This window comes from Leucoraja erinacea, chromosome 13 (assembly GCF_028641065.1).
Source record: "Leucoraja erinacea ecotype New England chromosome 13, Leri_hhj_1, whole genome shotgun sequence".
Classification (NCBI taxonomy): domain Eukaryota; kingdom Metazoa; phylum Chordata; class Chondrichthyes; order Rajiformes; family Rajidae; genus Leucoraja; species Leucoraja erinaceus.
The window spans coordinates 26297702-26313726 of NC_073389.1; the positions used below are offsets into that span (position 1 = coordinate 26297702).

At 43.5% G+C, this 16025-nt stretch overlaps 1 protein-coding gene across 1 annotated transcript in view; it reads left to right on the forward strand.

The window, feature by feature from the left end:
* ccdc80 (coiled-coil domain containing 80) overlaps window positions 1-16025 on the forward strand; it is a 34994-nt gene extending 18969 nt beyond the window's left edge. The window contains exons 4-7 of the mRNA XM_055644644.1: window positions 1372-1523; window positions 3149-3252; window positions 4177-4257; window positions 14459-16025. Coding sequence (XP_055500619.1) covers window positions 1372-1523; window positions 3149-3252; window positions 4177-4257; window positions 14459-14775 — 654 coding nt within the window. The 3' untranslated portion in view covers window positions 14776-16025. The remainder of the gene's footprint in view (window positions 1-1371; window positions 1524-3148; window positions 3253-4176; window positions 4258-14458) is intronic.

Here is a 16025-nt window from a genome sequence, read left to right on the forward strand (position 1 = left end):
AAAAACAGACATAGAGTGCTGACGTAACTCAGCGAGTCAGGTAGCATGTCTGGAGAACATTGATAGGTGACGTTTCAGATCGGGACCCATCTTCAGACTGATAGGTCGATATGGGTACAGTTTCTGGAGGATTTGACCTAAAAGAAGAGGCTTTTTTTCCCTGGAGCATAGGAGGTTAAGGGGTGACCTTATAAAGGTCTATAGAATCATGAGGATCATAGATAGGATGTCTTGTCCCTAGGGCAGGAGAGGATAAAGCTAAAGACCATAGGTTTAAGGCGAGAGGGGAACTATTTAAAAGGGACCTGAGGGCAATCTTCTTCACAAGGAAGATCATGATTACATGGGACGCGCTGCTAAAGCAAGTAGTAGAAGTGGCTACAATTAGGGCATTTGAAAGACACTGGACAGGTTACATGGATAGGTAACGTTTAAAGGGGCTAAGGCCAGTGTGAGTGAGTGGGATTAGCTCGGTCAGGCAACTTGGTTGGCACAGATCATTGGGCCGAAAGGCCTTAATGAATTTCGAGTTGGGTAGATATGGATACAGCTTCATTCATAAAAGTGATCCACTGGTGAAATTAACCTGCAACTCCAATCCATCCATGGTCTCGATCCTTTCAACCCCACTTCTGTGTAAAATGCTGCATTTCTTCATCTCCACCCTTCTGCTCACTCTCCACTACGACAGTGGCATTCCGAGAGCTATCTAGGGATCCCTTCTCTGAACATGTCCACCAGCCCATCTCTCCATTCGTCCTTCAAATGCTCCTTAAAATGTAAATCTTTAGTTACGTTATCGTTACTTCTCTAGAATAGATAGAGTGAATGCACAAAGACTTTTATCCAGCGTCCGTGAATCAAGAACAAGAGGACATCGGTTTAAAGTGTGAGGGGAATGATTTAATAGGAACTGAAGAGGCAACGTTTTCCACATGGAAGGTGGTGGGTATATGGAATGAGCTGCCAGAGGTTGTAATTGAGGCAGATACTGTAACAACATTAAAAAAAAAACATTTGGACATATACATGGCTAGGAAAGGTAGAGAGGGATATGGGCCAAATGTGGGCCAGTGGGACTAGCGTGGCTAAGTTAGGCCAAAGGGCCTGTTTCAATGCTCTATTACTCTATGATGTCTTGGCTATCTATCCAAAAGTCCCTTTCTTTTATTTGGCCTTGATTTTTGTACAGGTCAGCTTCGGAGAAATTCCTGGGATAACCTGCGGTGTTAAATGCATCATATAAATGCATACTATTGTATTCACTGAATTGGATCTATATGATATGTTGCTATAATATCTTGTTATACTGGTCAAATGATTCGTTCATGTGCAGCAGAAAACATTAATCACGGATGTCTGTATTTACAGCAATTTTACGAAGTACCCATAGCAATGCAAGCCATCTTTGATCTGATTGAAACCTTCACAACAAGGATCAAAGAGATGGAAAAACAGAAGAAAGATGGAACACAATGTAAGAAGGAAGACAAACCGAGGTCACTAGAAAACTTTTTGTCCAGGTATGTACAGTCTGAAAATAAAAGTGTAATAAAAATTAGAGTGATTTATTTCAGTTCCCAAAAGCAGATTTATATTTGAGTTTAGTTTATAGTCACATGTATCGAGGTACAGTGAAAAGCTTTTTGTTGCGTGCTATCCAGTCAGTGGAAAGACCATTCATGATTACATTCAAGCCGTGCACAGATACAAGACAAAGGGAATAACGGTTAGTGCAAGATAAAGTCCAATAAAGTCTGATTAAAGATAGCCCAAGGGTCTTCAATGTAGTAGAAAGTAGCTCAGGACCTCTCTCTAGTTACTGGTAAGATGGTTCAGTTGCCTGATATAAGCTGGGAAGAAACTGACTCTGAATCTGGTGGTGTGCGCTGTCACACTTCTGTACCTCTTGCCTGATGGGAGAGGGGAGAGGGAAGAAGAGAGAGTGAGACACCTGTGGTGAGACTCATCCTTGATTATGCTGCTGGCCTTGCCGAAGCAGCTTGAAGTGTAGATGGAGTCAATGGAAAAGAGGCTGGTTTGTGTGATGGTCTGGGCTGCAGCCACAATTCTCTGCTTTGTCCATTTATTTATTAATTCACGATCTGGTGCATTGTTGACGCTCATTTAAATAGAAGCAGTTCAACTGTGAGTCATTGAATTTGATATATTTGCTGGTAATCAGTGGGAGAAAGAACCAAATGGGGTCAGAAAAAGAGAGAAGAAGAAGAAGAGTGAAATGTAAAGCCGGAGGGAGAGGTGTAGACGGAAAGGGATGGGGAAAAGAGGGAATTAAAAGAAAAATGGAGACTAGGGGGATGGGAGATGAGTGTAGGAAGGGGGGGAAGGAGTAGGGTGATTGTGAGGAGGGTGGGGATGGTAGATGGTGGGAGAAATATTACCGGGGTGGGTTGAGGTTTCTTATTGTCATGTATAATGAGGTGCAGTGAAAAGCTTTGTTTTGCATGCTATCTAGTCAAGTCAGATAATATTATACCTAAATACAATCTCAAGCCAATCTCAAGTACAGGGGATCGAGTAATTACAGGGGAATCGAGAACCAGAGGACAAAAGTTTATGGTTAGGGCTAGAAGATTTGATAGGAACCTGAGGGGTAACCTTTTTACACAAAGGTTGGTGGTGTATGGAACGAGCTGTATGAAAGGAGGAGGTAGCTGAGGCAGGGACTATCGTAATGTTTAAGAAACATTTAGGCAGATAAAAGGATAGGATAGGTTTTGGAGGGTTATGGGCCAAACGCAGGCAAGTGGGACTAGTGTAGATGGGACATGTTAGTCGGTGTGAGCAAGTTGGGCGAAGGGCCTGTTTCCATACTGTATGACACTATGAATCTACTATAGTAGAACAAAGGGGAAGATACAGGGGTACAGTTTATAGTTTTCAGCATTGGAGCACACCATTTCCTGAGACAAAGTCCAATGTCCGCAATGGGTAGAGGAGAATTGGCCGGTACTCTCGCTTATGGAAGGACCATTCAGAAGTTTGATAACAGAGGGGAAGAAGCATAAGGCATAGGAGACCTTTCCCTATGTACCGGTTACCCTGGAGTTCCTGTAAACTACATGGCAGCAGAGCTGAGAAAAGAGAAATAACGGAAGTGTTTTCATTAGCTCGTTCTCCCCCTCAGATTCCGCTGGAGAAGACGTTTATTTATTATTTCTACCCCAAGTGACGAAGAATGGGCATACCAACATCAGCTTTATGCCTTAAACTCACAAGCTTGTAACCTGGGTAAGATTCAGTCTTCTTATCAATCAGTGTCTATCCTTGCATTACATAGAGGAATATCATTTGGAATACATTGCTATCGATTTCAAAGATTTCTTATAGTTCATTTTAGTTGGAATGAAATACAACAATCAAACTAATCTTAATGTAACCAACCTGAATCACCCACAAATAAAATGTATAAGAGCAATCTAGGTCTTTAAATATCCAAACCTGTGTTCAGTCAGAAGTAGAAACAAGCAACTGCAGATGCTGGTTTACACAAAAGGACACAGTGGTGCAGCAGTAGAGTTGCTGCCTTAAAGCGCCAGGTTCGATCCTGACTGCAGGTGCTATCTGTATGGAATTTGCATGTTCTCCCTATGGCCACATGGGTTTTCTCTGGATGGGACGGTTTCCTCCCTCACTCCAAAGTCGTGTAGGTTTGTAGGTCAATTGATTTCGGTAAATTGTCCTTAGTGTGTGATATAGAACTAATGTATGGGGTGATCGCTGGTTGGCGCGGGCTTGGTGGGCCGATGGGTCTGTTTATGCATTGTATCTCTAAAGTCTAAAGTAATTGCTGACAATTTCTAAGATTTATCATGGTTCATTTTAGTAGGAACCAAATACAACTGCAATTAATATTATTTTCACCAACCTGAATCGCCAACAAATAGAATGTATAAGAACGATCTAGTTCTTTAAATTCCAAAACAATATTCAGTAGGAGGTAGAAACAAGGAACTGCAGATGCTGGTTTACACAAAAGGACACAAAGTGCTGGAGTAACTCAGCGTGTCAGGCAGCATCTCTAGAGAACGTGGATAGGTGACGATTTGGGTTGGGACCTTTCTTCCGAACTTTTTCCCAGTATCTTCAGAATTTACTTGTGGACTGCGATTTATTCCTGAAGATTAACATAAGAATAAATCTCTTATTTTGAAGGTTTACGTCACTTGGCTGTGCTGAAGATGATGGGTGTGGGCATTGATGTTGGAGGCGTTTTAGAACTCTTTCCTATTAATGGTAAGATTATTTTCACAAAATTGGATAAGTTTAACAATCTTTATGAAATAATAAATAACTGCAGATGCTGGTTTATACCAAGGAAAGGCACAAAGTGCTGGGGTAACTCGGAATGTCATGCGTCATCCCAGGAGATCATGATTAGCTCACGTTTCGGGTTGAGGCTCTTTTTCAGACTTTATGCAGTTGTTTGAACTAAACCCCATCTGCTTACGACAGCCAATATATTCCAAAGTTGATACAATGAACTGCAGATACAGGTGCACAACCTTTTATCCGAAAGCCTTGGGACCAGACACTTGTCGGATTTCGGACATTTTCGGATTTCAGAATGGAAGATTTTTAGCGTAGATTAGGTAGGTAGCGCGGGCGGCTTGAAAAGTCTGGAGCAGCTGCCTCCTCCCCGGAGACCGGGAGAATCATTGCATAAATGTTAGTCAGTTAGTTTGGAGGGATTTTATGTGGTGGTGGGGTGGGTGGGTGAAGGGGGAAACTTTAATTCTTAGTCCCCTACCTACCTGGTCGGCGACTCCCAACCTCGCGGAGCTGGGGGCTCCGTCCGGCCGCGGGCGGCGCCGGTTGTAGCTCCGACCCCGGCAACTCTACCCCTGGCTGCGAGGCGCTCCAAATCCAGCGCGGCCCGCGGCCGGACGTCCCAGCTCCGAGAATGTCGGGAGTCGGCGGCATCGCAGCGCTGGGATACCAGCGGGGAGCGAGCAATGCCTTACCGGGTCGCCGTGCGGCAAGCTCTGGAGCGCTGTGGCCGCCTTCTTCCAACATTCGCGGAGCGTCGCTGGATTTGGAGCCGCGGAGCTGGGGGCTCCGTCCGGCCGCGGGCGGCGCCGGTTGGAGCTCCGACCCCGGCAACTCTACCCCTGGCTGCGCGGCTCCAAATCCAGCGACGCTCCGCGATGTTGTGTGTCGGCGGCCACAGCGCTCCGGAGCTTGCCGCACGGCGACCCGGTAAGGCATTGCCCGCACCCCGCTGGTATCCCAGCGCTGCGATGCCGCCGACTCCCGACATTCGCGGAGCTGGGGCGTCCGGCCGCGGGCCGCGCTGGATTTGGAGCGCCTCGCAGCCAGGGGTAGAGTTGCCGGGGTCGGAGCTACAACTGGCGCCGCCCGCAGCCCCACCGGCCACAGCGCTGCGGAGCTTACTGCACGGCGACCCGGTAAGGCATTGACCGCTCCCTGCCTCTCCGACCAGGTAGGGGACTAAGAATTAAAGTTTACCCCTTCACCCCCCCTTCACATAAAAGCCCTCCAAACTAACTGACTAACATTTAAGCAATGATTTACAGATGTTTAAGCGTCTCCCGGTCTCCAGGGAGGAGGCAGCCGCTACAGTAGTACAGACCTGGGTTGACCGTGGGTCGTTTTGGGTCAAGTTTGGCGCCAAACGCGAGCTTTGGTGCGCAGACGACATCTGGAAAAAATGGCCGGTTTTTGGAGCTTTTCGGTTTCTGGAACACCGGATATAAGGTTGTGCACCTGTACTGGTTTACTAAAAAAAAGATACAAACTGCTGGAGTCACTCAGTGAGTCAGGCAGCATCATTGGAGAACATGATTAGGTGAGAACATGGATAAGTGATGTTTCGTATCAGGACCCTTCTTCAGATTCTTCCAATGCATACACGTATATGGAAATAATGATTTTGTGTTCAGGAGGGTAATTTAAGAGAGGCTTTGCAGTTTTACATGATCATGTTTCACCTCATGGCCAACTTTTATAAAGACGAAGAGAGTCATACAGTCTTACAGTATGGAAATAGGCCCTTCAGCCCAACATGCCCACACCGACCAATGTGTTCCATCTACAATAGTCCCACCTGCCTGCGTTTGGCTCATTTCCCTCTAAACTGGTCCTATCCATATACCTGTCTAAATTTTTCTTTAAAATTGCAATAGGATCTGCCTCAAATACATCCTCTGGCAGCTCGTTCCAAACACCCACCAGCCTTTGAGTGAAAAGTTATCCCTCCAGTTCCTATTAAATCTTTCTCACCTTAAACATCTGGTTCTTGATTCCCCTACTCTGGGTAAGAGACTCTGTGCGTCTACCCGATCTATTCCTCTCATGATTTTATACACCTCTATAAGATCACTCCTCATCCTCCTGTGCTCCAAGGAATAGAGTCCCAGCCTACTCAGACCCTTGAGTCCTGGCAACATCCTCGCAAATCTTCTCTGTACGCTTTCCAACTTAACAACATCTTTCCTATAACATGGTGCCTAGAACTGAACACAATACTCTAAATGCGGCTTCATCAATGTCTTGTATAACGATGACATGACCTCCCAACTTCTATACTCAATACTCAAGACTGATGGCCAATGTGCCAAAAACCTTTTTGATCACCCCATCTGCTTATGATGCCACCTTCAAGTAACTATGTACCTGCACTCCTAGATCCCTCTCCTTTACAACACTCCCCAAACCCCTACCATTAACTGCGCCGATCCTGCCCATTTTAGACTTTCCAAAATGCAACTCCTCATATTTCTCTGCATTAAATTCCATCCATCATTCCGCACCCCACCTGGACAACCCATCAAGATCTTGCTGCAATTTATGATATCCATCTTCACTATCTGCAATACCACCCACTTTAGTGTAATCTGTAAACTTGCCAATCTTGCCATGTATGTTCTCATCCAAATCATTGATGTGGATGACAAACTGTAATGGGCCCAGCACCGAACCCTGAGGCACACCACTAGTCACAGGCCTCTAGTCCGAGAAGCAACCTTCCACCATCACACTCTGCTTGCATCCATGAAGCCAATCATCTATCCATTCGGCTATCTCTCCTTGGATCCCATGCAATTTGATCTTCCAGAGCAGCCGACCATGTGGAACCTTGTCGAATGCTTTACTGAAATCCATGGATACAAGACCTACACCTCTGCCCTCATCAACCTTTTTGATCACATCTTCAAAAAACTCAATCAGATTTGTGTGACATGACCTCCCATGTACAAAACCATGCTAACTCTCCCTAATCAGCCCTTGTCTATCTAAAGTGTTTCCTATATAAAGTGTTGGACAAATATTAGTTTATAATTGAGAAACTTGCTTTCGTTTCTGTGAATATGACGTGTCCCGATAATATCTACAAAACTATGAAGGCCATTGTGATATCAGCACAGAAATACCTTAGCTGAGAAGAATATGGTTGGGGTGTAAATTTGAAAGTCGGGAACAGCAGGTAAGGAGACTCTGCGTTCCTTCCACTTACCTTTTACGTGGAGACATGGACCGGATCCACGAAGGCTGCGGGAAAGCTGGCGGGGGAAAACCGCGGAGTTGCGGGCAGCCGGCAGCAGCAGCCAAAGGCACGCTAATCTCCCGTAATGGGAACAGCTGTGCCCGACTTCGCTCCCGCACCGGCCAAGCCGGGCGGGAGAGGTAAGCAAAAACTAACAGAGTCGTTGACTCCGAGGAGTCCGACTCTGAATAGTCGCGAGCGGCCAGTGCCCGTGCGCATTGGAGCCGGTTGGAGCGGCTGGGAGCAGGGAACAAAGCAGCCGCGACGGCCAGTGCCCGTGAGCATTAGAGCCGGTTGGAGCGGCTGCAGGAGGAAATACCCCAAAGTGGCAGGCACCGGGAGATGGGGGCTAGCCACAGTGGGCAGGTAGTAAGCCCCACAGCAGTACCTTGTGTAGGGCTGCACAGTGTTTCTCCCTCATCAGAGGGGAACACCGTGGGTCAATCCTGGAGCGGCTGCAGGAACTGGAGCAGGAGCAGCCTCAGGAGCAGCGGCTTCAGGAGCAGCCGCGATGGCCAGTGACCATGTGCATTGGAGCCGGTTGGGTGCCCGAGAGCATCGGAGCCAGCTGGAGCGGCTGTTGGAGCAGGTAAGTGGCAGGCTCCGGGAGATGGAGACTAGTCACAGGGGGCAGCTAGTAAGTCCTACAGCAGTATATCTTGTAGGGCTGCACAGTGTTCTCCCTCATCAGAGGGGAGTATAGGGGGTCAATTCTGGGCTGCACCTGAACAGGGGTGTAGAACATACCCCTAGTGCACATGGGGTGCAGAAAACCTATTGGAAGGCACTTACCATCAGGGAACTGCAAAACACTGAATATTCCCAGTATCCCACCTCAACGACCACGGAGGATGCCGAAATAGTAACAAACCTACTAATAGTAACCATGGAGGAAGGTGGGTCTGGCTCCTTACTAGGTTGGTGGGAGATTATAGTTCTATCTGGATGCATAGACTATATTACTACCGACACTTATATTTCACAAGTATAGGGGTATACCATAGAATTATTCAAAACATAATCCTCCAGTTCAGCATGTACCGAACTGAATGTTCATGCTTACAGGCAAATAAATAATCAAAAGCGCATGCTGAACTACAGTGCCCAAATAAACTAGGAGTAATGGAGGACAACCAACACGAATAACAGGAATTCGTGTTCAAAAATCTTTATCATAATATAGATGGGGGTTGCCACATCATCATAGATTTGCCTAATTTGAATACCTTCGTACTTTATATTCATTACTAGATGGGAACCTTTGTTACTGCAAAGGTATTGATCCTAGGGTACTACATGGCAAGCATCATATTAAAATATGCTTGCTATACAGTACTCATTGGAGGTTACCACAGATGTATTTAACACAATAGATCATCTGCGGTTCACGCTTAACACAGTTCACATGTCAGTGACTTTGCCATAAGAAAGGGTACAGCCTTAATGGAGGCTGGCAGTAAACTAAACCATCCATCAGACTGTAGAATAATTGGCATTTAGTGGCTGTGTTCCAGCCGCATAAATCGGACCTTTACATTATCAAATTACTGAGCGCAATCATGCGTGCACTCAAAAATTATGGGGGTCATTCTGACAGACCTATGAAGCTACCAACAGAGGCCACCATGGTACTAAAATGGTGGAAACATAACATTAGGCATTGTTCCAATCCAAACATTAACAGCTACCAGTCTATGGAACTACATACTGATGTGCACTTGGATTGGGATACTACTAATTTCATCTCCAGCTGTGGGGGAAATGGAATGCACAGGAGGCATCATTACAAACGCTGGGCATAAATACCTGGAGAAGTAAGTGCATGCCATGGCTTTAAGTCATATTGTTCTGGGTTATATCACCAGTATGTTAGACACCACCGTGGTAGCATATGTCAACCATATGGGTGGAAACATATCGACATCATGTGACTATCTGGCCAACACAATTTGGCAACAGTGTATCCAGATAGATATTTGGATATCAGCTACCAACTTACCAGGTAAACTGAATTTAGTGGCAGACAACAGGTCACGCTAAGTCTAGAACACTGTATGGATGTTGGATAAAAAATGTATTGCTGGAACAGCACGGTATGGAACACCAGATAACGTCCTATTCACATCCATGCTCTCACCAGTTATCAAATTATGTTCTTGGGAACCAGAACCTGGGGCAGTGGCTACAGATGCATCTTCGCTGCTTTGGGGGATCACTTATGCATTCCCTCCTTCTGCCTCATCAGTCGGGTATTTAGGAATAAACAGTAGACTCCGCGTCTGGTATTTTGATAGTACCTGATTGGCCTACTCAACCATGGGTCCCGGTGATATCGACATGGTTTTTAGAACCATGCATCACCATCCATCATAGACCTAATTTACTGGTTCTTCCTGCTACAAGGGGAGTTACGCATGTCATAATTATATATAAACCAATTAATTTATAGAGTTGAAAGCACCTCTTCTACACCTGGGACTGACGGACCTAATGTGGAATTATTTCAGCGGGCCACAGACAGTCCCCCATAAAATCAGTACTTGGTGTCATCAAGAAATGGGAAGTACTGTCACAACAATAAACATCACCCACAGATCTATGAACATCCCGTCTGTTCTGGAATTCCTGGCAAGCCTCCATTACGATGAGAGGCTCAGTCATAGTGCCATCAACGGCGCCAGAAGTGCTCTGTCAACATACCTGTTCGCAAGGAACAGAGCGGCATTCTGTTGGGACACACCCTGGTAACCAAATTCATGAGGGGCATTTTAATATTAATCCCCCAAGAACCAGGTACTCCCAAATATGGGATGTGAGCATTGTACTGACCATGTTAAGAAACTGGTCTTCAGCTACAGCTCTGTCCCTACAGAAACTGACTATGAAAACAGTCATGCTGATGGCCTTGGTCACGGCACAAAGGGTCCACTCACAACAGAAACAAAGGTTGGACAACATGATTATTCATCTGGAAATTTAACTTTTCACATCAATGAAATAGTCAAACAGAACAGACAGGGGTCAGCAGGCCTAAAAACAGAATTCAGGGCCTACCCGACAGATGGTCGTCTCTGTATTGTAACACACTTACTATTATATATGGAGTATACTAAGATCATCAGAGGGAAGATATGTCACTTTAATCAGCTACAAACAGCCACTCAAAACAGTGACAGTCCAGACCATCTCTAGATGGCTAAAACAGGTCCTAATAAAGGCTGGAGTAGACACTGGCATTTTTAACTCTCACTCCCCCAGGGCTGCAGCTACATCGGCAGCCATGAAGTTGGACGTTCCTATGGACCAAATCCTCAAGACAGCAGGATGGTCAACGGAGGAATCTTTCCAACGACTTTATAACAAACCAGTCATTGAATCTGGAACATTTGCAGAAACAAATTTAAGTTCTGTAATATAATTTACCCCATAAATAGGGGCAATAATTGGTGTTAATATTTTTATCGTTGGGTTCTCAATATCGTATTGATATCTAATGATGTTAACTCTATTCTCCCCATAATCAAGGCAAATGTGATGCATGGACTCGTTTCCACGGCATGAAATCACAGAGCTTTAAAATCTTCACGTAGTCACTCACGTGACTCCGAAGTAAAATAGTAAGATTAAACGAGAACTTACCAGTTTGAAGTTTGATCGTTATTTTATGAGGAGTAACGTTGAGGGAATACGTGCCCTCCGCTCCCACCCTTGATCATATACTCAACTGGTATCTCATCTCTAATCTTACTATGTTTAGTCATTACAGTTATCTGTGATTTCACACCGCTGCTTTGAAGAATGACACGCATGCGTCCGGGCGGGGTTCTTCACGTATTCCCTCAACGTTACTCCTCATAAAATAACGATCAAACTTCAAACTGGTAAGTTTTCGTTTAATCTTACTATTTTCCATTATAAAACTAGCTTTAGAAGAATTAACAGGGAAAAGCTAAAATCAACTCTTTAATGTGGATTGTGTGATGCACTGTCATCAAGGATAATTCTGTACAAAGTGAAATGTAATTATTTTGTTTATTCTGTGTGTTCAGTGCATTGTAAAATTAATCAATTTACCTACTTGTACCAAGTCTGTACTTTACATCAGTTGGGGCAATGAGTATAAGAGTTAAGAAATCATGATGTACCTCTAAAAGAGTTTGGTTCGGCCACGTTTGGAGTAATGTATGCAATTCTGGTCACCCCATTCCAGGAAGGGTGTGGCAGCTTTCAACTTTATTTTAGACGTTAGGGATACAGCACAGAAACAGGCACTTCATCTCACCGCCGACCAGAGATCCCCGTACACTAGCACTATTCAACACACTAGGGACAATTTACAATTTTACAGAAGCCAATTAACCTGCAAACGTGTACATCTTTGGAATGTGGGAGAAAACCGGAACATCTGGAGAAAACCAGTGGGTCACAGGGAAAAACGTGCAAACTCCGTATAGGCAGCACCCACAGTCAGGGTAAAACCCAGGTCTCTGGCACTGTACCGCAACTCTACTGCTACGCCATCGTGTTCGCCATCTACTGCTGCGCCACTTTGGAGAGGAAGCAGAAGAGGTTTACCAGGATGCTGCATTAGCTATATGAGAGATTGGACAAACTTGGATTTGTTTTTCAGGAACTCCAGAGGTTGAGGGGAGGTCAGATCGAATTATATAAGATTATGCGGGATGTAGATAGGGTAGACAGTCAGACCCTTTTTCCCCAGGGTGGAAATGTCAAAGACTATAGGGCATAGCTTTAAGGTGAGAGGGGTAAAGTTTAAAGGAGATGTGCAGGGGAAGTTTTTGTTTTTACATGGAGGGTGGTGGGTACCTAGAATGCTCTAGGTGATGGCAAATACGAAAATGGCGATAAAAGGCTTTTACATTGGCATATGGATATGCAGGGTATGTAGGGAAATGGACCATGTTAATTCAGATGAGATCATGTTATCTTGTCATTATGTTTGGCACAGATATTGGCCTATAAAGCTGCAACATGATTTCATGATTCTTATACTCAATACCCTTGACCGATAGAGGCAAGCAAACCATATGCCTTCTTTACCACGCTATCTACCGTGTTGCCACTTTCAGGGTGCGATAGATAGACTTGGACCCTAAGATTTATCCAAAAGTAATTTGATTTGTAAAGCTAGTGATCTTCAATGATGTTTTTATCAGTTAAAGATTTTCCAAATTCTTCTATAAATATAAATCCAAACACTCCCTCCAAAACAAACTTTCAAGAACTTGAAATTCCACTGTTTCTTGTTTCAGATGTGGCAGTTTTCAAAGTTTGTCTTTTTGTAATTCTGTTGCTATCAGCCTTCTGTTCACAAGTTAAAATTGAAGAAAGTAGCAACTCTTAAAACAGAAATCCTGGGAGGAATGTGGTTTCCTCTGTTTCTCACACAGTGGGAGTCAGGGAGGAGGAAATATTGCGGTTCAGTGTTGGACTGCATTGAAATTCATGGCACCACTAGCCAAGGCTCCTTGGGAGAACATTCAAAATCAACTTCGACTTTTTGTTTTAAGGGTATGGGGATTGTGTACTCATGACAGGGGTATTTGATGTGGTCTACTGCCGGTAAGATGAACATACCGGCAGTGATCTCATACAAATATCGAAGTAAACTAAAAATGTATAAGATTCAAAGGTTTGGCTGGCTTCTTAATCTGAGTCAATCTCAACTAAACTGGTTAAACAAACCTTCACATCTGTGTGTAATTTGTCTTATTCCACATCTGCTGAACTGAATACAAATCTGGCTTTATAAGTTAACTGTATTCAGTGGGGTTTTTTTGTAGACAAATGGTGCCACTACGCATGTAAATCTATTCATGTAGATCTATTTGCTGCTGTTTAGACTTTAGCAATGCTATATACGATCACCCCGTCCAGTCACACTATCCTGCACAATAGACACAATTTACACTTTACAGAAGTAAATTAACCTACAAACCTGTACGTCTTTGGAGTGTGGAAGGAAACCGGAGAATCTGGCAGCAACTCTATCGTTGCGCCCCTGTGCCACCCCTTTTTTTCTACAATGGATCGTATTGGAAAAATGCAAAGATTGAATATATATAATTGAATATATGATTGTTCATCAATCTATTTTTTTAAACTTGTCAGAGATGTAAGTACGATGCACAACATCACAAAAAAAGCATTGATTATATTTATATTTCAGTGCAATGATTGCATATATCTTTTATATGGAATTTAAAATGGTAAGCAAAATTCTTAAAATGCATTAAGCTGAAAAGGTAATAACTCACAGTGTCAGAGACCCAGGTTTGATCCAGACCTCAGGTTCTCTCTGTGTGGAGTTTGCACCTTCTCCCTGTGACCACGTGGGTTTCCTCCAGGTGTTCCAATTTCCACCGACATCCCAAAGTTGTAAGTAAATTGTCTCTCTATAAACAGTCCCTAATGTGTAGGAACAATGACCTGCAGATACAGGTTAATACACAAAGGGCACAAAGTGCTGGAGAAACTCTGAAGAAGGGTCCCGACCCGAAATGTCGGCTATCCATGTTCTCTAGAAATGCTGAGTTACTCCAGCACTTTGTGTCCTAATGTGTGGGGAGTGGATGAGAAAGTAGGATACCACAGAACTAATGTGACCAGATGATTGACGGTTAGTGTAGGCTGAAAGGACTGTTTCCATGGTGTATCTCTAAACTTTAAAAAATATATAAATAGTTATTTCTTAATCATAAGGTAGTAATTTTGCCTTCTGAGTAAAATCTTTGTACAGTATTTCGCAATAATTTTTTTTTAAATGGGATATTGTTATTTATGAATTAATTGATTACTTCCAAGAAAAATATGAATAAAGAGTAATTACGCCAGAATCGCAGTTGAAGGAAGTTTTATAAATCATATGTTTGGTAAAATAAGTGAATTGACTGTTTGTTCCATGTACAGGCACTGCAACTGTAGACCGCGAAGAACTCTCGCAATCCTTGGTGAAAGACATACGGGACTATTTCCAGGTCAGCGCAGAGTATTTCTCAATGCTCTTGGTGGGCAAGGATGGAAACGTCAAGTCCTGGTATCCAACCCCAATGTGGAACATGGCCATTGTGTACGACCTTGTTGACTCGATGCAGCTCCGCCGGCAGGAAATGGCGATTCAACAGTCCCTGGGCATGCGATGCCCAGAAGATGAATATGGATACAGTTACCATGGTTACCAAGATGGATACCATCAGCAAGGTCACTATGGTGGATACCCTTACTAGAATAAAATAAAATGCGGCATTTTGATTAGAATGCTGCAAAATCCATGGACCAGGTTTTGTAAAACATCCAACATATGCCATTTGAGACCAATTGGAGTTTTGTTTTTTATATAATTACAGAACATACTCTGCCATAGTCATCAGGGACAAATGTCAATTTTCAATTACATTTTGGACATATTGAAAGACTAATCTCTAGATCCTGTCGATTTAAAGAACAAACAGTAGTAGCAGAAGCCATACAGTTGTCAGCTTCTTTGCAAGAAATATCTTGCAGCTGATACTTATCGTGGAATGTATGTATATTCATAATTAGAGTTTTTTTGTTTGTTCTGCATATTTATTGTGTATTAAAAGGAGGAAGACGCATCAAATTTAAGGGATTAAATAGATGGCCTCTGACTGTATGAAATAGACTTAATCGGAAATGTTCCTCTGAATTTTCAATCAACAGTCGTATTTATGCTGATGCAAAGACAATTTTGCAAAAAAATACACCAGTCTTGGTAGCACCTGCTTTAGATGTTATTGAGAACTGCTGCAATGGAATGCATGCATGGAATAGAATGAATTTTATTGCATGCAAAAGATGCACAATATTTCAAATGTTTGGATTTGGCATCATACCCCTTATACATCAATCTTTACAAATACTAGTTATTTTACCTAAGAAGGAAATGTGCTTGCACTATGAAAATATCATCATCATCAATTTGAAGGGCTGTAAGAATGACATATCCTTGGCTCTGCATTGCATCTGACACACATTTACAAAGACACATTTGCAAGGCATTGACTGAATTGGATAATGCCATTTATTTTTCGAATTAAACACTGTGGGCAATTTGAGATGGTCTCACAAAGCATCAGGAGGCTGCTACACCCCTGTTCTGTGACACAGATACATCATGACAATAGAAAATGCTGCAGTGCATATCAGGTCAGTCAGCATCTGTGGAGGTAGAAACAGATGCAACAGTTCAAGTCATTCAGGTCTGAAGAAGGGTTTCGGCCCGAAACGTTGCCGATTTCCTTCGCTCCATAGATGCTGCTGCACCCGCTGAGTTTCTCCAGCATTTTTGTCTACCTTTGATTTTCCAGCATCTACAGTTTCTTCTTAAACAGTTCAAGTCATTGACCTGATTCCATTTTACTTACCTGACCCACAGAATATTTCTAGCAATGTTATTTTTGTTTCACATTTCCATGGTATTTTGCATTTGCATCATTAAAACACATTATCTGGCTAA